The 23293-nt window shown below is 36.9% G+C and overlaps 1 protein-coding gene across 1 annotated transcript in view; it reads right to left on the bottom strand.

Moving 5' to 3' along the window:
* Positions 1-23293, bottom strand: part of MYO16 (myosin XVI) — a 359373-nt gene that overhangs the window by 211504 nt on the left and 124576 nt on the right. Inside the window, exon 4 of the mRNA XM_063392794.1 lies at positions 20349-20492. Within this exon, the coding sequence (XP_063248864.1) occupies positions 20349-20492 (144 nt within the window). The remainder of the gene's footprint in view (positions 1-20348; positions 20493-23293) is intronic.

Here is a 23293-nt window from a genome sequence, read left to right on the forward strand (position 1 = left end):
CAATGTCCATCCCCCACTGCAACTTATCCCATGATCACATCTTTGCGTAGCTAAACTTGAGCTAATTTAGGATAGTACAGAGAGGAATACTGCTTCTGCTTAAGAGGATGCTGTAGGAGCTGAACTCCTCCTCCCCAAATAATGTTCCAGAAGATGGGGAAAGAACCAAATAGCTTCTGAAGTCTAAGCACTACTGCAAATTTTGATTTGCAAGAATATACATGAACTAGTAACTTCATGATGTCGTCACATGTGAACAATCCTCTACAGTGCCCTGTCCCTATAGAAGCTGCCCCTTGTCCCTTGGGAGAGGCACCCAAATATAAATGCAGTCACAAACTCTTCAGACTTCGTTGTTGTAGCTGCATCCAGTGGATCAATGTCCAAATTCCCACTGGTAAGCTACAAGTTGAGTTTAGTCCACATTCTACAGTTAGGAAGCCTAATTAGTGATACTATTAACTCAGAGGCAATCAATAAACAATCTCTCAATCTATCATTTTTGGGCTTTTTTTAATAATTACTGATTCTAAAAATCAATTTATCATGCACTGGGTAAAATTTTTCATTAAGTATTAATTTTTTTTAAAGTCTTAAAACTATTTTAACTATAAATTCTGTACTATTTATTATCTGGCCAATATTCCTTCCTACTCTTTCTTATTTCCAATGTTGTGATACAACTTATGATTCCCAAATGAAAAATATATCTACCTACCATTATTTGAAAAAAAAACCAAAACAAGGGCCCAGGAATCTCCACTCTGAGGAATGTGCCCTAACTTAAAGATTTACAATTATTTGTTTCTTTCTGTCTCTCTGAAATCCACAATATTTTTTGCATCAGTCTAACTTTATCAGGATAGGTGAAAACCATATGAAAAGCTGTGGGTTTAGACCTTCTCCAGCCAACTCCAATATTCAGGGACAGAGTTCTCATACAACAACATACACTGGGTTGTATGTCCAGAAACTCGATGCCATCCCAACCATACGGACAGCACTGTCATCTGATTTAGGCATTGTTTGAGGACTCCTAACTTACTGAGGTTGCCCAAGGACTTAGGAGAGGTTTGGGCATTTCTCTGCCTAGGTACTACCTCTTGCACACCTTCCCAGCTAGGATGTCACAGGTTTTGCACCCAGACAACATTGTGCTCAGAAGGGCTTCCTGGTGGATCTGCTTTCTGAACCAGAGTCAGCATCAATCCACTTTAGGTGGAAATCAGTCTGACTACGATTCACTGATATTCTTGAAATCCTTTCTTCTGTTGCACACCCTAAATTATTCTCTCAAACCTGTGGGCCATGCAGGTTATTTAAATATTTGAAATAACTAAGTAATTTAGCTTTATTCATACAGTGGAAAGCCCCAGGTGCATTATAAAATATTTTTAATACAGAAATGATGACCCAGCAATTGCCTCTGTCACCTAGGATTACCACCATTGGCTTCATGAGGTTTTATTAAGGCAATCAGAAATACAGTAGACCCTAAGGAATATGAGAATATGTGTGGATATAAAAAAAAGGAGAAAAATAAAACAGACAGAGGCAGAAAAAAAATATGTATCTGTTGCTATGGAGAAAAAACAACCCAAACCAAAAATTTCTCCTAATAGGAGGCTTCTGCACAGTTCTTACAATGGTTCAATTGTTCTGCAATATGCTAGCTGTCTGCAAACTGTGCAGTCATCTGTCAATCCCATCACAAAACCGGACTTTCTTATACCTACTTATGAACATAAGTAGTTATATTAGTAATCTATTTTATTCAATTGCACATATTCCATATGTATATAACATATAGAGTTATATACATGCAAATGTAGAAACACATACATAGTATTCTTTCATCTATGTTCATCAGTCTCCTGCAGGGATAGGCTAGCATTTTTTTCATTAACAGCTTGAACAATTCACTTTTCCATATTTTTTAAAATATAACCACATGATTTACACACCAAACCATTTTATAAAATGTCAGTAACCATGGACATAGACCAAGATTAAATGTTATTCTTCATAAAACATTTGGGGCATTTCACTTCCTGTGACATGCGTAGTTTAGTTTTCCCCCTTTATTGACCTATTTTTCACATTAATTCCATGAAAAGGCTTTGCTGGTTGAAGGATATCTGAGGTTTACACACACACCTGCATGCTCTCATGTATGCCGCAGTTACTGTGGTAATTGTACATCCTTGCCAAAGCCCTTCGTACACAAACAGTTAAATAGAAAGCAAAAGTAATCAGGATATAAAGTTCTATTTGTTTGAGCATAAGGAAACATCCAGGAAATCCCGCATGTTCAAGGGCTCCATGGTGCAAATCTTGGTCTCTAACCTCAATGGCTTGCACAAATTTTCAGTCAAGATACCAAGTCCCACAAATCTAGTTGGCTCCTCTTTGTGGCTCCTATTAAGACTTGTTTGAATCTCAAACATTAACAAAGCAAAAGGAATAAAGTTGCTCTACACAGTGCTGTGGTTTAGGTCATTAGCACTGGATACCACTTTACACAAATTCGCGATGCTGAACACATGAGGAACAGTTCTCAAGGCAAAGCTCAAAAAAAAAAAAAAAGCTAAAGACTTCACCACATTAGCAAACCACAGACAACGAAATAAAAGATTAAGCGAGATTGAGCAGCTGCTCTCAGTTCAAAAGCATGTCTTCCTTCCAACTCCTTTCAACAACAGATTTTCTGTAGGCAGAAAATTATTTCACAGAAATCACAATACAGCTATGAGAAGAGCTGGGAAAAAAAAAGTTTTCAGTGATTACAATTATAGATCCTCCACTGAGAGCTCCCCTACCTGCTGCCATCATAATTGAGTTTTGCCTGTTAGTAAGAAGAAAACTGACAGACCTGACTGACAGAAGAAATCTGAGTAACCTCTTTTGTGTTCTCCTTATGAGAAAAAATCTAGAAACTATTTTACTAAATCTAAATATTGTCTCTCAGAACATTGATTGCAGTCTTAATACTTTCATTTTAACTTTTTTCCACATAAACCTTTAAGGAAGACCCTTCCCCATGACACCTAAAGATATTTGGGAGATAGATAATCAATATCCACACACTCCAGAGTAAAGAAAAGATTCCTGTTCCAGAACAAAACATCAGAAGAAACCCATGAAAAAGGATGATTCAAGACTAGAACTCTACCACGCAAGATACCTATTTCTAAATATTTACTTTTACTCCTCCTGCCCCTGGGCTTGACAACGAAATGAAAACGGATCACAAACATTTATAAGCTATCTACAAAGATATGTAAGTTCAGGGCAGCCCATGGCAGACAAAGCTGCTCTAGCTTCAGTTTTGTCTTTATTGACCTTTAATGTAGCTTGCCAAAAGAAAAGAAATAAAAAAGACAACATACTCCCCTTGTGGAAGACAAGAGTGTGTCTGATAGAAAATCATTTTCTAAATAGGTATATGTGCTGCACAGCTAACTCCAGCAGCCTCCTTCCTTTCACACATCTTGGAGAAAAGCAAGTAAGTGGAAATTTCACCTGTACAAAAGCAATCCTTTAAAATCCTACTCTTCATAGAGCAATTGCCATCACTGCAATCTGAGCGGGATACACCTGATATTTTTTTAAATGGGAATTTCAGTAACTCCAGACTGATGACTTGAGCTTCAAAGTATTATGTTTTACAAATAATAAACTACATATTCCCTCGGGCAGTTAAGTTACTTGCAGTTAGTTAAGTTCCACATCAAAACACCACCATCCCTCAACGATAATGGATGCCAGACCTAGGCATAACTTTTCCAAAATAAAAGGTTTTCATCAATAAATTCTTATGTATTGAAACCTGAACTACTAAAAGTATTGAAGAAATGCAAACAAGGGCCTCATTAGGTGGGAGTTTCCGAACTGAAAATATTTGCTTATAACAAAAATCTGTGGTTCACAAAACAAAGTAACAACTGTTAGGTACACTAACAAATGTTTCATGCATGCCTTACAAGGTCCTGTGTGCTATAGAGAAAATGAAGGGAACAAATCCTCCTGCTCAGCTGATTTCCTTCATAGTAGGGCATCATGTTAAGGCATACTCATGAAAACAAATTCTCCCTTAATACAAATAGAAAAGCCTCTCACTTCTCTTTACATTGACTTGTAGAGAGCACAGTTCTGCAAGCTGGGCTGGCCCAGCACACCACTTACAGGACTCCTTCCATAACCTTGAATCAATGGTCACCTGCAGCAGGAGTTTCCACCTCTCATACAGGAAAGATACTGATGATCATCTGTCTGCAGTATTTGCTCTATTTCAGGGCTTTCAACTCGGTAAGAGTTGCTACTGTCTATAAACCCATGCCTGTCACATTACCAAAACTACTCTTTCACACAGAGTAGGAACTGTCTGCCATCTGGATGAGCTTAACTTGTGATATAATAAAGGTCTGAATTCATTTTCAGCATGCCTGATCCCACCCACATCATAAAAACACAAACACAAAGCTCAGTCCCTTATGTCTGTGAAAACACAGCCTACAGAATCAAAACTGAATTCTGAGCCTTCTAAGTGCCCTCCAAGCATATAAAATAAACTGAACAGGATAAAACACATATTTAAAAAAAAAAAAAAAACAAACCACTTTTGAGAAATCAGGAGATAACGCAGTGCTGAAAATTTTATGCTAATACCTTCAAATAATTGCTAAAATAGATGCATTTCTATTAATATAAGTTTATATTATGCCACTACTGCTCATTTATTTCCATCATAGGTACATGTTAAATCATACAAGGAATGTTCATATAAATGCAGTTTGATATTCACTCATCCTTGTGTAAGCAAAGTATTTCAGCTGCTCTCTGGATAAATATTCTTTAATTCATGGCACTTCTGCGTTTCATGTTGCAAAAACGGGCAGCAAAATCTGAATATGCAACTTAACTGCTCATCAAAACAGACTTACTCTCTTGTTATAGTGTAGAAATTAGGATTTATGGGTGCATGCCAGTATGCATAAAGAACATCATAGTGTTCCAAAAATCTCAGGCATGTATCTTGGTGACATGCTGGGTAAGAAAGGATAAAAGCATGTGCCAATACAATGTCTGTTCACAAAAAACATCATATAGTTGTATATGTATAGGATCACCAATGCCTACAAAAATCCCCAACTGTATTTGAAAATGTACTTCTTAGTTGTTGAATTACGTCAAAAAAATAGTACAAAATAGTACTTTAAAATCGTCAGAGTTCCACAACCATTTCAGAAATAATTTAGTTCATGAATAAAGCATTTACCTCCTTAAGCTAACAGAACGTAGGCAATGCCAGTTCACAGAAAAGATTTTCAATAGAGTTAAAAAAAAGGGCTGTCATGGCACATATTACAGATTGCTTGACAGGCATAGTCTGTTTGACTAATACATGCAGAAGATAAAAGAATTAGCACTGATGACTGAAAATCAAAGACCAACATTTTCCCATCTGTTTGTGTGCCATGGGGACTTAAATTCCACCCATCAGCTGGAAGACTTAAAAAAGGCAAAGAAAATCCCCCTCAGTTCCAGTACTGAACACTTCTGGAAATGCTCTGCAAGTGTAGCATGTTTGCAACAGCATCTTTCAAAGTAAAATACAACTAAGAATCCAGTTATGAAATAAAAAGTTAAAACCTACTTATCCAGAAGTGGTCAAATAAAAAGTAATGTATATTTCTTCTTCTAGTGAAGTTACCGCTATTTCCATGCCGTAGAATTACAACATTCATGAGGATTGGGGAACATTGTATTAATTCTAAAGGCATACAGATTTGTACTTGGATCTTAATCAGACAGCAAGTTGTCTTTCATGGTGATTCTTCATATTCTGAATCCTAGTACACACCACCAAGGTTTCTTGGAATGTAAGATCTTAATTTCTAAGCTAAATATAGTCTGATTTCCTTGATTTAGCTTTGCCTCAAGGAATTATTTTCTCTCTTCTCCCACACAAATACCCAGAAACGCAGAGAATCATCCAGCTAGTTTGACTAGAAATTGGAAGAACGGAATTATTTTTGTTGTATCCCTTTCTGTTTCTTAACTTCCATACTTCATTCTGAAGTTTTTCAACAAGTTGAACTGATCATTCTTAACGTCATGAAAACCTCTACCTCAAATGCCTGACTAAATTTTGCCACACAATTTGAACACTAGTTTCTTCAGCCTCAGTGTGTCTTCATATGTAATCACTGCTGGGTTTATATCTATGAGGAAATAGGCTTTAACAACAATATTTTTTCTCTTGCTTTTATTGGCTAGATGTGCATTCAGACATTTTAGTTTAGCCACAGTGTAGGGCAAATGAATCTATAGTTTCTGGTGGACAGGCCATGGGCAGAACATATTCAGTTCTAGGGCTCCCACATAGCTATGAGTTTAAACGTCCAATTCTCCAGTCTCTGCACATATACTTTTATCAACCACGAATTACAGGAACCAATCTTACTCTCAAGATATGCACTTGTCTTAATAAAATATCAGTATTTCAACACTCTGCCACCTGCCAAAATTTTTCATTCCATTAAAAAAAAGGTGTTACATTAAACAGCACCTAATGAAAAATTATATATCTATGACTTTCATCTCCAAAGTCAAGTATGACAAAAAAGAAAATAATAACTGTGTTTCTTTCTTACTTTCCTACTTTATGGACGCACATCTTGGTTCAAAATCCATGTTGCACATTTTCAGTGAGAGCTTCTCACAAAAGAGACAAAAAGATGAGGCCTTAGGGTATCAGAAGGGCTCCAAGAGCATGAAGACACTCCTTTTAGCTTAGTATGCAAAAAAAAAGAATTTTATTTGGAATAATTACATGAATTGGATGTACCTGTTCAAACATTACAAAAATAAGCTGACATACTTTTAACTCTTTTAAAACCATTTAATCTGAAAACATGAAAAAAAGACAAAAAAATCAGAATGTATTTTCTCATTGAAATGCCGTATTTTTATTGAAAGTGGAGGTAGACTAAAGAATTGAAGAAATTACAGAAAACTCGACTTGGATGTTATATATCACAAAAAAGGTTCTCTTTGCCTAGAATAGCATTCTCATTCTGTTCTATTATTAAGACATGCAGCAAAAATCCAAAAGATCACAATGAGGTCGAAAAAAGGGTAGTTGAAGTACAGAAGGAGGGGTATTTGAATTGATATTGCCAGCTCTCAAATTATTTGGCAAGAAAAGGGAATTAGAAAGGAAACTTCAAAGAGCATTGATGACTAAAGACTAAAATTTCCCCATCTGTTTCTGCACATGGGACTTGCAAACTTCCCATCAGCAGCAGAGCTTATGGAAAAAAATGAAATTATTCGAGCACTGAATGCCTCTGATAACAGTACAGAAGCACACTTTCTTCTAATTTTATTTTAATTGTAATCATTAAAAATTATGACAGGCACACAGAATAATGGCCAGTGTCTGTCTTATATACTTATATAATACTTCAACAAAAGGTCACTTATTGCAATTATTGCCTTTTAGTTTTAGAATGAATAGAAAAAAATTCTCCTTCTCACAGCAGGGAGTGAATCTTTGGAATTGTCTGTCAAAAAGTCTTTTAGTCTGACACCACAGTTAGAGTTAACAGTTACTTTATAACCATTAAGCAATCTTGTAATTACAGAAGATCAAACAAATCTCATACTTTAGGAATTAAAAAGATCACTCCCTGGGGTTGGCAAGAACAGTCACTTGTGTATAAAACTGGACAGTTAGTAAGGCATAGCTTTATTGTAAGCAAAATGGAGATATGAAGCATCCTCTGATGATCCACTACTGTACTGACAAGTACAAATAAAATATAAGACATCGAGGTTAAAGTTTTACTAATGTTTCCTTACAAAGTTCTATGTGTTTGTATGTATATCCATACATAGACTTGCATACATATCAGAAAGTAGTCACACACACACACATATATATACACACATATACACACACACTCCAAACAAAACTGCAGGAGAAAGTTCTGCCTAGTAGCCTCACTTGAAAGAGTTTCCACCCCTGGCCCACCACAGATGACAGAAAAACAAATAAAACAACCCCATGGTTGCAAAGAAAGGAAGTTGATTTTGATGGGTCAGTAAAAATTGAAAGCTGTTTTTTTAAGAGCTTGTAGTTTATATGTTCAGTGTCAATAACATAAATGTAGAAAGCCTAACTAGGGGCAAACCCCAAGGCCCTGTTTAACATGATGGCCTTCTCCTTAATCCCCACTGTTTGAGAAGCTGTCTTCCCTTCCTGACTATGCACACTGTTGTATCCGTGTCTATGTATTTATGCAACTTGGGAAATACAGATGCTGAATGTTTTGATTTTCATTCCCAGTCCACTTTGAGATTGCATACACAAACACATGTGTATGTGTGCATAGTGTGTACATATGTGTGTGTATGTGCATGAGTGTGTGTGTAAATTAAATACTTGAAACAGCACACAAATAAACAGGACTACTTCAGGTATGGCATCAGATCTTACCATTTTATTAATGCAGAGGAAAAAGTCAGAGCCTGTGTTAATGTATATACACATACAGTAAAAAGAAAGAATATCTGTACTACATGTATATGCTGTAAAAAGCAAAAGATTAAACAGTATGCAAGAAATGATAGCTGTGTACAGCGTATAGTTTCTGCAAAGATAAACATATCATGCAAGGAAGTAAGAGTAAAAAACTGCTATTTTAACTCACCTAATTTGCATTTTTGTTATGAGACAGATTCATTGTGTTGATTGATAATATCAACATGTTCACAAGTGTACAGGGAAGGGACTGTACTGTAGCTTAATCTGCACTCAGGGTGATGCTGCCTTGCTGGTTAGTAATTAAATCTAGATCTTCTACAAACAAATCACCGTGTGAAATTCCAAACCTATTTAGGGAGTTGAGTATGCCAGTCACCTTAATACAAAACAGGCTTCTCAGAGCGTCAGCATATAATTAATGAACTTGCCAGAAAAGCAGAAAATTCTATTACTTTCCTGTGCTTGAGTAATGAATAAAGGGCAGTAGACAAGAAAATCTTCCAGTCATAGTCAGTAGTAACTTGCTGTGTGAGACTGCAGCAAGTTAGTCCCTAATATATCTGTGAGGGAAATATACACTCCATGCCAAATTTTGAAACTGATTATATGAGAAGAAAAACATATGCTTACAAATCCTAGCAATACAAGTATAACCACAGCTGACATTTATATATTAACCAAATGTAAGGCTCCAAGTCTATTTGCAATAATTGGTCTCTGTGGATTAATATATATTTTGGAAAAGTGATGAAATTTTACTCAAAATGAAATAAATACTTCAAAGACATAATGGTATTCCATCCATCAAGGATTTATCTATGTGTTTTATCAGACAATTTTTTTTTCTCATGTTCATAGGGTGTAATCTTAGCAGTCAATGATGAAGTAATAGTCATTAATCCATCAAATGCCTATCACCTTACCAAGGAACAGTTGTCCATAATTGTTCCCTTATGATTCTCTGGTCTTCATTCCAGAAAATGAATTTTTCCACCTTCCAGTACTGTCATATTTTTAAGGAAGATCCTTCTTCCCAATAAATGTAAATCAGTAATCTTGCAGTATTCACTTTAATTCAACAAATACTTTCCATTATTTAACCTATGGGAAAATATTATTTGCAGTATTTTAAAAATTCACAATGTATCATAGTTTCTAATGGGAGTCATTCGAAATTTAAGTTTGATTTGATAAACTTTGACTTCAAATAGCTGAAGATACAGCTGTTATTCAGCAATAATATAAAGGCTAGTTTTCTCCTGTGCTTTCATAAGGCAGCTTTTATACATTTTCCAACATCTTTTTAGCCTTTTATCTTTGCAGACAGCAACCACATCTTGCTCAAGCTCACTTTTAAAACAGAAAAACTCAAGTACATCCAACTTTCCATTATTTTTCTTTTCATGACTTTAACTCCTACATGTCGCTATCCAACCCAGTCTCATTATTTTATATTGTTCTACACTGAACTGAATTACCCACTTTTTCCACACATAGTCCACATCAATTACTCTAGATTTGGAAAGTCAATGGTTTTTCTCCACCTTTCCTATTCTAACTGGAAAGTCTCCAAGCACATGTGCAAACGTGAGTCTCTTAATGACCTTCATGTCACCTCATTTATTAGCTCCACTGACCCTGCGCTGTTACAGTTTACCTAAACCATCTGCTTTCAATATGTAAGCCAGTTTTTCCTGCAGCAGTTTTCTTTCCAATGACTTTACACATCAATCTTTATGGTGGTATATCAAGGTAAGTTGTCCTTGAACTTGTGATGAATTCTATCAGTGCTGCATTTTCCCCTACTAGCTCACTCAGAAATTCAAGAATTCATGGAGGTTCATTTGATGGTTCTTTTTTTACAGGTTCATGCTCCCAAGCCCTTCTAAATTATGCATTACAAACTGTGCCATAGTGATATTTCATTCCAATATTTCTGAAATGAAAACACACAAAAAGCCATGTACAATTGGGAGAGGAGGACGTTGGTTTGAGTGGTCTGGGGATTTTTTTCAACATTCAGGGTCAGCTCTTATTCCAGTAAATAATATATTAAATAATATAACAAAATAATTTAATTTTATTCATTAATTGTACTTTTTATTTTATTATTATTATATTTTAATGAGAAAAATTGGGTTGAACATTTCATTTTTAAAAAAAATTGGCTTAAAACCTAATGATATGGTGATTCAAGTCTGATTCTAAGTTCAGTTCAGACAGACTTTCTGTCACAGAAAACATTGCTCGCAAAGATATATAGATCTAAATGAAAGAAGCATTGTTTGTCATGATTATTAAATTATACTGACTTTTCAATCCCATATAAGAATTAAACATGTGTTTTTATTGAAGTCTGGCTAGGAAATGTCCATCTTCCCTGCTGTCAGCCATTTGGAAACAGAATTTACTAACATTTAAAAAATAATAAAACATCCTTCTTCCCACTGAAAATCCAGAATTTAAAAAAAATAATAAATACTTCTGAGGCACACTATTAATTACTGAGCTATTTGTTATTATCAACTTACTTCCAGAGATTAAACATATAGCTTCTGGGGCCTTGGGGTTTCCTTTCTTGAAAAAAAAAAAATAAGCCCTTTTATTTTTTTCCCCTTTGATTTCATGCTATTTGGCCATTATGTATCTTGCTTTCAAATATTTGTAAAGAGTATTAAAAACAAACAGAAATATTTCAAATGCATGAAAAACAGTATGCTTGCCCAGTACTTAACTTTGTGAACTGTTCTTCCATGATCTTTTCTCCTGTCTTGGGCTACAGAAATTTAGCAGTCTGACAAGCATCAAATATCTACCATATAACTTTACTTGCTTTTTATTGTTCACAATATTATGTTTTTAACATCCTCTGTATGTTACTTTATTGTCTTAAGAACACAATCAGAAGAATTATATCCACATAGCCCTCTGAACAGCTGTCATGTGGAAATACAGTATTAGCATGCATCTCCTGAAGCATCACTTTGGAAATGCAGGTAACACATAACACATAATCTCATTCACACATTTAAGATCAATTTTAAATCAAATTAGGGTTCATGTTTGGGGTTTTTTAATCTATTACTCCTGCATGGAATACTGCTTTCCAACATATATCTCCTAACATTAAGAAAGCTTAGTTTAATTTCTGCTTAAGTTTATTGTTGGACACTTTTGCAATCATTTATTTTTATGCTAGTAATAACTTCAGGTTTTAAAAGCTTTCTCTTACCTCTTCTTCTGTCCTGATATATTTAGAGAAATTTTTACAACCTCTCTGGTTTGATTTTTTTTTAAGTATAACATACTATTTTTACTCCCTTCTCTTAAGATAAGCTTTTTGCTCCCACACTTTTCCTTGCAGGTTTCCTTGGTACAATTTCCCATTCTTGAATATGGCTGTAGACAGCTAACTGCAGGCTGTCATTAGTTGGACAGCAACAATACCACTCTTCCTTTTCTCTTGGCAATATCTTCATTCTGATAAATCCAAGAATCTGTTTTTCCCTACCTGCAGTTACATGTTTGCAGCATACAACTGTCTTAAAATTGACTAAAGCTCTGAGGTCTTTTTCAGAATTTCCAGCAGATGATTCCTGAGCTTATCACAGAAATGTCTGTTGCTCAGAGCATGACCTTCTATTTGTACAGTGAAATTTCAAGCCATTTTAAGTCTTCAAAGATACCCTATTATTTCTGTACAACATTGTAATCCTGAACCCAATAGATAAGACATCACGGCATTGTCTTCAATATATTTCATTATCATACCTCTATTTTTCCTCTCAAGGTTATCACTGAAAACTCTAAATAAAATAATGTCATAGAACCAATCCTAATGAAACCTCACCAACTCTCAGGTCCATTTGTCTATTAATAGCTAGGCTGTTGTCTTGTCACCAAGTTCTTCACTACCAAGCAGCTTTTCACCTCTGCAATTTAAAGAAGAGTTTTCCTCAATTCCCTAGCTACTCCATGAGCAACTCGCAGAGTAATTATGTCAGCAATTCAAGCAGAGGCCACTTGGTATAAAGAATGAATTTCACCTTCTACAAATATCCCCCAGTGGTGGAACATCCCCAGACCACCTTCTTCATAGCACAAAACTATGCTTACTGAAGATCAAAGCCAGATGTTGATTTTCATTATATTGTCATTTCCTGATCCTCTTTCTCTAGGGAAAAAGAGAATTAGAGTGAAGCTTATACAAAATTCTCCATTTTTGTGCATGTTGTCCATCTCTCAGCCTATTTTTCCTGACCTGCCCCAGCCAAAACTGGGGGTGAAATTTTTTCCAACAGGTCTAACTCTCTTTTACTTTCAGGAGTGTTTGTTTTCTGGAAATGCTCTGATGCTAAGAACTTCAGAGTATACAGATCTGCTGGTTAACAGCCACATTCTGTGTCCTAAATCTCATTCCCAACCCCAAATGTTTTCCACCTGGAAAAGAGGGATGCAGGATCAAAGGTGGGGAGGGATGAAGAGAGGCAGAGAGGGAAAGTGTGTGTGTGTATGTGTGTGTTTGTGATTTCTAGACATCAAATAAGTATTTACAGACTCTTCAGTCTCACTTTCTGTGGTTATTTCCCATGTGAAATGACTTTGATTTATGCCACTATTTAGCATTCTTTGTACACTGAACTGCAGATTCTATTTCACTGGTTATTTCTCCTGTCAATTGAAGTTTAATGTTATTTCTTTTCTGGGCTATCTCATTACCTTCATGATAGTGCTCAAAGTCAAATGCTTTGGCCATTTTGCTGTATCCAGTTAGGTTCCTGTTCTTATCCCTCCTTGGACCACCTTTAGAACTGCATGACTAGCTAGCTCCATCCCTTTTCCCCTTTATGGAGAAAGACTAATATTTCTACAGTTTCCCACTAGTGTTGCCATCTGGTGTTTAGCAACTCATTAAAAGGCATCACCTAGATTAGTTAATTAGTGGCCTTTATCTAGGTTAGTTCTATGTTATCTCAGCTAGCAATGATGAAAGGCTGTAAGCCAGTAGTACATACTCTCTGGAAGTTCCCTCCTACACTTCTCACACATCCACCAGCCTCTCTGCAAACTGTGAGTGAATTCAAATAGATATCAACAGTTTGCACAGAAAAAAAATGCTATTTTAATTTCCTTACTACAAATACTGACAATTACCTCTAGAAAGACAGAAGACTCATTTTTCTTTTGGGCTACATGATCATTTATACTATAAACTGTTAGCCACTGTCTCCTCATGACCTCTAACTGCTCCTCATTCTTTCCTTTCCCTGCTTCCTCTCATATTGACTCAAAGGGGGAAGTCATACTGAGCAAGATTGAGTGGGAGGGCAGAATTGCTTCCTCTGAGGAAGTAATTGTTTCTAGAACTATGAAATAGAAAGAGCTTTCTTTAAGTTTTAAACATAATGGTATTTTGATAATTCATCTCTGCTTGCTAACACAGCCTGATGTAGTTGCAAAGAATGAGGGCAAAATATCCATATAACTGCTGTCTGATTACATGACTTCAGACATGTGCCATTATTAACTGTATGGGGGAGCAGAAAAGAGTTGTAGCCCCATAAACAGCTTTGGCCTCCTTTCTGTTCCCACCAGGAAGGCGGTTCATGTAAATTTTTTCCAGTAAAAATATATCTGGTTTTGGAAAGCGGATTTTACACCAAAATCAAAAGTAGGTTACACATACAGTGCATAGTATTACATACCTGACACTGCTCATCTATTGTTGCTGTAAATATAATGAATGATTTTAAGGTAACTCACTTTCACAAAGTGCCAAGCACAGATTTTCCTAAGATCTTAAATAGACGAGAGAAAAAATATTCAGTCTCAATTTTTTTTTTACTTTGTATTTTCAGCCTTCTATGCCAGATTTGCATTTTGTGCTTCAATTCTAGGTTCCAGAAAGTACATGATGAAACATTTAATTAGTTAGCAGACAGAAGGTACACTTATTTTTCCTAGTAAGGTCAATTAAAAAATGTATTAAGAATGTTCTAAGGATGTAGTATTGATCTCTTCTAGTTAATTAAGTGCCAAGTTTATCATACTAATGCTTTCAGATTTATAAAATAATAAAGAATAAATATCTACTGTGTCACATGCTGTACAAACACCAAAATACCATCTCCACCTTCCTAGTTTCATTTGACAAGATCTGCACTGAAGATGGTGAAATCTAACCTTCATGTTGCCCACTAAAAGGTGCCTCCTTACGATAGTAAAATGAAGTGAAGTACACTATAAAAACACATTCTCATCAGCTTTCTTTTTTCTCTGTTGCTCTTCAACCTAAGGTCAGTCAACATCAAAAGATTTTATGATTCTTTGGGAGTGGGAGGAGGGAAAAACCATCCCCCAAACCAAAATCAAAGATACATTAGAAAAGAAAAATCATAGTTATCAACCTGTAATATGTGAGCCAAACTGTACAGCTCCATGATTACCTGTGCTATGCTCTGAAACTAAAGTGTCATGAACAGCAAGTCATAGAGAAACCTGCAGTTTGCAACACAGCCATAGTTATCTTGAGAAAAAGAACTAAACATGGGAGTTCAACAGGACTGTGAACCACTGCTGATCCTCTAAACACATAATTCATGATCTAAAATAATGCAGTTAGAGTGAACAAAAATTAGAAGAAAATACAACGTTCTACTTAGTGGTATTTTTATCTATCTACCCTACTGCCTGAGTAGCCAAGGTTAATATCCAAACCTGCAATAGTATCAGAGTTTATTCCACCACATATGTGCAGGTTCTGGCTGGGGTTGAGTACTTTTCTTCCCAGTAGCCAGTGTGCATTTTGGATTTGTGTTGAAGAGGATGTGGATGACACAGGGATGTTTTAGCTGTTGCTGAGCAGCAATTACACAGGGCCAAGGCCATTTCTGGTCCTCACCCCACCAATGCAGGCTGGGGGTGCAAAGGAGCTGTGACAGCTGGCCCCAACAGTTCAGAGGGATATCCCAGACCATATGGCCTCATGCTCAGCATATAAAGCTGGGGAAAGAAAGAGGAAGGAGGAGGATGTTCAGAGTGATGGCATTTGTCTTCCCAAGACACCAATACATGTGGTGGAGCCCAGCTTCCCTGGAGATGGCTGAACACCTGCCTGCTGATAGGATATGGTAAATTAATTTTTCTTTTGCTTTGCTTATGTGAGCAGCTTTTTCTTTCCTTATTAAACTGTCTCTATCTCAACCCACAAGTTTTCTCACTTTTACCCTTGTGATCCTGACCTGGGGGGAGTGAACAAGAGTGTGGGGCTGAGCTATCATGACAAGAAGACAGTTTGAACAGTGCACTAGTAAATTGAAGATAAGCCACTCTTATGTATCAATTAAAAGTATTTGAAGCTAAAAATTGTCTTTTGTGGAAGAACAATTAGACTGCAAGTGATGGGTACAAGTTTAAAGCTGTAGCCATTCAAAGGACAGTGAGAGGATTAAGCACTTGCTACAGCTGACAAAGCAGGAGCAGCATCTAAATACTGGTGCTTAGATATTCTGCAACTCTGGTAGCATAGGACAAAGAACATCGGATATTAAGATACAAATCTTGGCTAGTGTAGGGAATTAATGTAAAATACAATTTTGCAATGCACTACATTGACATTGTGATGTAATATGAATGAAATAGTGAAATAATGAAAAAGACCACACCCCAACCGGACAGAACTGCTGACAGAGCATCCAGTCCTGAGCCTTCAAAAGCTATTGAGGCAAGACAGAGCAGATCCTTCCAATAAATCTGCTTCCTGTTCATACTCTTACAAGACTTCATGTGGGCACAAATGTAGGTAAGCCTACAGATCTCAGTTCCTAAAAGGAAAACACTTCAGCATTCTCTTCAACCAGCTACAGGAGCCTCCTTCGTACGAAATCCATGAAAAGCAATTCCCTCTGCCACGGGGAGAATACGCCATGCTGAGGCAGTCAAGCAGTGGCTGGTGAACATGACCTTCCCCACCTCATGGGCACGTACTGCAGCCAGAGCCCCGTGGAGCCCTCCTGATCTCTGCATCTCCTCACGTGCCAGCACCGCCCCGGGTAAGCGCCTCATGTCCGCCTGTTTAGCAGACACGGGATGTGCCTCCTGGCTGTCCAGCCCCGGGCTCCCCCGCCCCTTGCTGACAGCTACCAAACTGGGAACACATAAATATGTCCCTGGAGAGCAATACCAGCTAGGGTAAAGTGTTGGAAATCATGGAAAGAAATAGCTTCAAGCATTTCATTCCACATCTATTCCAAAAACAGGACTTACAACTCCGGTAGCCTTCCAACAGGACACGACAGCAGATTACCACATACAAACAGCTACAGCCCCTCCTAATATGCAGTGAATGAGCTTTGATTTTGTCACTGATATCCACCAGAGCAAAGAAATTGTGAGTTACCACAGTTCAGATGATGAATGACAAGTCACTATCTTGTCTCAGTCAGAGAGAAATGAAGACCTCCAAAAGTGGGGTGAAGTCAGAAACTGGGAGTGTTTAAGCAAATCTTCATTGATAACATCCTGGGATCTACACAAAATGTTTTTTTCTTTTTTTTTTCTTTTTCTTACTCCCCTTCAAGAAATGTTTTAAGTCCTTACTGAGGAAATCTTCACCAGCTTCTGTGACAGTTTTCCAGAAATCTCAATTGAACAATTGAAGGACCACGCTATTATGTTTTAGGACGCATCTTTAAAACTGAAAACATGGTATTGTCTGGGCTATAAATTCAGTCTAGAAGAAATACTTATTTAAAAGTAATTTCTGAGGTTACAAGAAGTGTTATTCTTTCTTCCAAAAAAGAACTGTGGCATAATAGAAGCTGACTGTAGCTCATATTGGCATTATCGAAGCTCATGCTACACATTAGACATGGTCCATGAAACACTAACCTCAAGGCAAAGTAATTTCTAATATGAATTGCTTGCGCAAAGGCAATTCAGAAATGTGAAAAATAAGCCTCTCCAACCTCAATTTCCATCTTCACTTTGTCAAATGTTATTAAAGATAAAATTAATGTGATGGTTCAAAACCTACTGCTAACCTAAGAATATTTCCCTTCCTCTGCCATCTCTTTAAAAATCTTTGAATGTCAAAATTTAAAAATCTTTATTTTAACTCTAGAAGGGAGAATATAAAGATAGTATTTATCTAGTCAAGGAAACTCTGCCTTTAAAAGTGCTGACCACCTAAATGTGGGCCAATTTACCAGAAGTTATTGCAAATAATATGGACAATTCAAACTTTATCTGCAAAAATCCACATGCATGTACCCTTGCTTATTGGAATTTTAATATATTAGATCACCAAGTTATCAGAAAATGCTTGTGTTGTCGTCTGATTAGGGACGGCAGTAGACGACGACACAAAGCTCCAATCTTCTTCGGGGGGCATACAGCAAAAGTTTCTAATAAACACACTCCTTTTATACAGCACTTTGGTACAATGAATACGATTGGTGATTTAGAACAACTTGATTTAGAACACCCCTTGACTGTTATTTCCAAGTACAAAACAAGTTAGAAAAATACCAGGTATTGGAAGTGGGTCATCTACAAGGATTGTTTGGATTCCTCCTTACGATTTCCCAGACCAAACTGAGAAAGTCCTGTACTTGACTTTCCCACAGGCTCTAGCCTGAAGCCTGAAAATCTCTTATTTGACCACTGTCAGATCCCACATACTTAGAACCTTCAGATGAAGGCAGCTTGTAACAAACAGGGACCAAATCAAAAAACATTCAAACGATGGACACTGGAAAACTATTTTGGATATAACCCTGTATAGAAGCACTTGAAGTTTAATTAGATCAAGCATCTTGCAAAAATGGGCAAGGAAAATATTACAAGTGCTCTCTATAACCTAAATTGTTCCTATTAATGACAACACCACTGCATTCATAATTTCTGAAAATTCCCCCCATTACAAGAGTTTCCCATAGTACAAGAGTTTTTATAAATAAACTGCTCTGTTCTAATTTGTTTATCATTCTAGGAGCACATGTGGAATACAAAGGATACACAGGCTTCAGAGGTATCTACACTGGACAGACTGAGGTAATACAAGAGATAAAACACAACCTGGAAAATTTATCCTTTATTTGCCAGGAGTAATGATAATGTTTAAAACCAGATATATCTGGTTTTTTGGTGGTGGCGGCAGTTTTTCGTGGTTTTTGGTTTTTTGTTTTTGTTCTTTGTTGTTTTTTGTTGGTTTTTTTACTGTACAGGTTGCCCAGTGAGTTTGTGGACTTTCCATCTTTGAAGATTTGGTCCTGGGCAAGCTGGTGTGTCTAGCTCATCTAAGCAGAGGGAATGGACTAAATAATCTCCCAAGGAGATTTCATGAAATGTATTATCAAGTGTACCATCTAAAAATATATCTCTTTTCCCTTTACTTGTAATATTGAAATACAATTATAAGCACAACAAGAAACTCTGACCTTGCAATGACCTATTTAAAATATAAAAAAATTAAAATTATACAAAAGGACTAAAAAACTTTAAGTGAGACTGTGAACTGTTCCTGCACTACTGTTTTAAAGAGCAATATCACATGAACTGAGAGAAAGAGCTGCATTAGTACCATTGCATAGAACTAGAATTAGTGGTCCTAGGAATGGAAGCACAAAACAGAATGGGAGAATCATTTAGGGTGGAAAATACATTTAAGATCATCGAGTCCAACCATTAACTCAGTACTGCCAAGTCCTCCACTAAACCATGTCCATATTTGTCACATCTACACACCTTTTAAATACTTCCAGGGATGTTGACTCTGCCATTTCTAATGGCAGCCTATTCCAATGTTGACTACTCTTTCAGCAAGGAAAGTTTTTCCAAATGAGCAATCTAAACTTCCCCTGGTGTGACTTGAGGCCATTTCCTCTTGTCCTGTTGCTTGCTACCTGGCAGAAGAGGCCAACCCCCACCTTGCTACAACCTTCTTTCAGGTTTTCTCTGAGCCTTTTCTGCTCCATTCTAAACCCAAACTCCCTCAGCTGCTCCTCACAGGGCTTGTTCTCCAGACCCTTCCCCAGCTCCGCTGCCCTCCCCTGAACTGCTCCACCACCTCAGTGTCTTTCTTGTAGGGAGGCACACAGAACTGAACACAGGATTTGAGGTGAGGCCTCACCAGTGCCCAGTACAGGGGGACAATCTCTGCCCTGCTCCTGCTGGCCACACTATTGCTGATACAGTCAGGATGCCACTGACCTTCTTGGGCACATGGGCACACTACTGCTCTCTACAAAGGCTGAATAGATACGGCAATATCTACTACTATATTGGGCAACCTCAGCATTAGAAAGTCAAAGTTGTTTACATAAATATTAAATTTGTCTCATTTTGATCATGTCCACAAACACTTTTTATGAATACTGAGCGTAAGTGAGCCAGTACTTGCTTTTCAGAGGAAGCTTTTTAAAAGACTGTCTGAGAAATCAACCCTTAACAGAAAGTGACAAGGAGAAAAGTAGAGAAATTATTTGAATATCTCATTTGGGACTGACTGCTTATCAGAGATATAAGCTCTGGACCACAGGGAAGAAATAGGAGATAACAGGGGAGAAATAGGAGATACTTGACATTGATGGTTGCAATTTATTCTCACAGAAGTCCTAAAAATGCCTTCTAAAATTCCTGAGTGCCAAAGCAATGTCAAGAAAAACAAACACTGTGTATGTTTTCACTGATATGATTAGTAGCAATATGTTGCATTCATACAGCAGTTTCAGACCTTAGGGTGCTACACACTCTGTCTCCTTTTCCAGCACACAATGTATTGACTTGCTTTACTTACTAGTAGCAGTAGCAGGACAATATCAGGATTATCACAGGCACAGGCTACATGCATTGACGTCCAAAAATCCTCATCTTGATGATTTACATTTACTCCTCTGTCAATTAGAATTTCTGCAGCAAATGCATTATCGTAGCGAGCACACTAGAAGAAAAAAGAGCAGATTAGGGATGCTGTTTTCCTCAGTGTACAACTAAATTTATTGCACACAATTTAAACTGGGCTGATGACGCATTGTAGTTAAGCTGCTGTGTTTGAACAACAGCTGAGGAATTAATAGAAATAATTGTGTGGAGATTTCCAGATCCATGTGCATGATTCATAGAATGCCCTATTTGCTTATGAAATCTGCTGAGTCTACAATAAGGATGAAGCTTTTTTCTGTTCAGTACTGCTGTTCCAAATCAGTGCATAGGCATCAATGCATGATGATCACATCATGAGTACAGGTATTTAAGTATTTGTACACCCACACATACGTATGTCCATGCATACATGAATTTCTGCCTTTTCTGCAGTCCAGGGCTGTAATACACCCCTCCTCATACCCCACCTTTATTTCCAATCCACTAACTACAATGATTCCTGTTCAAGTCTCTCTGCCAGATAAATACATTACACACTGAGGATGTTACTGTAGGGTGGAGGGATGCACATGTGTGTGTGTGTGTGTATGTGTTTATGTTTATATATGTTTCTATACCTTGGTCATGATCACAGCTTTGTAGAGAAGAAGAAAATGGCCTAGACATTGCTTTGACCTTACTCCGCTGTCACATCTGTGACTTTTTATGCATAAGGTTATGGATAATACCTTAAACAACAATCAGGGCACCTCAGTTAAGACCCTAATTCTGGCCTCACACAGTCTCAGTAACTCTTCAGAGAAAGATCTTATATCTTTCCCCATGGGGAGAGGTTATCGGGAGACTTATTTTAATCTGGCATGAAAGCCAGGATACTAAAGGAAGTGGGGAAGAAGGAAAAGTGTGTAACTGGATTTGACTGTGAAGGCAAGATATAGCTGAGATCTTCAGCAGAATGCAGCAGTTGTACATACCCCTGTGATCATAAATATAGATAACCCAGAAGACGAATATTCAATTCTACCAGGATAAAAAGTAATCCTACACTTAATGATTTCCAAATATACTGATCATTAAATTATAGAACAGAATTAAATTCTGATGTATCTTCTTTAGCTGGTGTAACTTATCTGGCAGCTCTAGAAAAATTTTTGTTTTATTGCATCAGAATCATTCATTGTATCAGTACAAGTTAAATTGAGTTGTTCTGGGCTGAAATTTAACAAATCAGAGGTAAGACATTTTATATTATAGATCAGCATAATCTAACACCAACCATATTTTCAAGCCATTGTTAAGAAAACAAAACAAAACAAAACAAAAAACAGCAATAACAACAATAAAAAATTAAAAAAAAAAAAAACCACACCACACTAAACAAAAAGCAACCAGTTCTAGAGATGACAGGCATCACTGAGCCATTTTGTGTATTAATAATAGACACAGAGCCTTTTGTGATTAGTTGCAGCGTAGATTTGTTGTTGCTCCTTGATTCTTGTTTAATAGACTTTGTGGAACAAATGGACAAGCTTAGGTAAAGTTCCAGCATAAAACTGTGACACATATACTTTGTTATAAGGTGGGAAATGGGTGATTGCCTGTGTGAATTGACCTGACACCATGTGCTTCGTACTGTATGGGCAGCTCAGACACACACTCGATTTTTATTGTACTTCTCCTCTCATGGAACCTAAAGAGATTTCAGCGAATACCTTTCAAGTTCCCACAGCTTACCTAGATTCAACCATATTGGGATACTCTCCAGAAAGACAAAAACAGAATCTTTATCAATTGTCACATGGGAAGTTAATAGTTATGGAAAAGAAAAACGAAATTATATAATGAATTCGATTTTAGAAAGAATGACAAGATACATATTTTCCATTCATTCTGACACCAAAACATTTGGCCTACAAGTGGAAAGAATGAGCATTAAGCTCCCCTTTGGACCAAGCAGCTTCACAGTTGTAAAACTAACACTTAGAATGGATCTGAGTGGGCTTTAAGAATATAACACAGGTGCATGCTAAATTACTAGTTTCAATTCTTGCTGGAAAATACATTTGGCTTATCTTTTTTCCCTGTATCATGATTCTCCTCTCCAGTCTGTACTGCTCCCAAATCAGGGTCAAATCCCAATTTCACTGAATTCAGTTTTGCCTCTATCTCCAGCAGGATGAGCATTTTCCTGTAAATGAATTATGAGTACTTACAAGTAACTCTCACTAAACTGAGGCAGTAGGTTACACATAGCCCTCTACTGCAAATTTCTTACTGCAGAAAGCTTTCTTTTCTTTGGAAGCATATGTGTGCCTGTGAAGCAGCAGGCATCAGTTGAGAGATACTGACTGTAACAGTGAATTGGGGCGTGATCAAGAAATCTAAAATGGCATGTTTTTTAACAAAAAGTTCAAACTGCAGATTTTATCTGCAATTAAAAACTGTGCATCAGCTAAACTAGATAAATCAAATTAAAATCCCTGAAGATAAATTTTTCTTTCTTTTATTTTAAAATGCCTGACTTAGGTCAAATCATCCACTCTGGAGATAAAGATTGTCTCCTAGGGCTTTTGACACAGGGTAAAACTTGGGATATCTCTGTTTTGGGAATCCCAAAGAAAACATCTCATTTGGACTGCATTTTTAAAGAGTGATTGAGCATCTTTACAGTAGACAAATAGTCGCAGAAGAGAAAAGAGAATTGAAATTTTCTCTCTTCCAAATCAGTACTGCACTTTCACCTTACCTGGGCCTCTGTTTCCTAAAGTCCTCGGTTAAATAGCGTGGCCATGGGAGATGGAAAGCACAAATGTGTAACAGAAGTGCTGTATCTTGAAAGAGAATGGTCACAGGTGTGCT

The sequence above is a fragment of the Prinia subflava genome, chromosome 3 (assembly GCF_021018805.1).
Source record: "Prinia subflava isolate CZ2003 ecotype Zambia chromosome 3, Cam_Psub_1.2, whole genome shotgun sequence".
In the NCBI taxonomy this organism is placed as follows: Eukaryota; Metazoa; Chordata; class Aves; order Passeriformes; family Cisticolidae; genus Prinia; species Prinia subflava.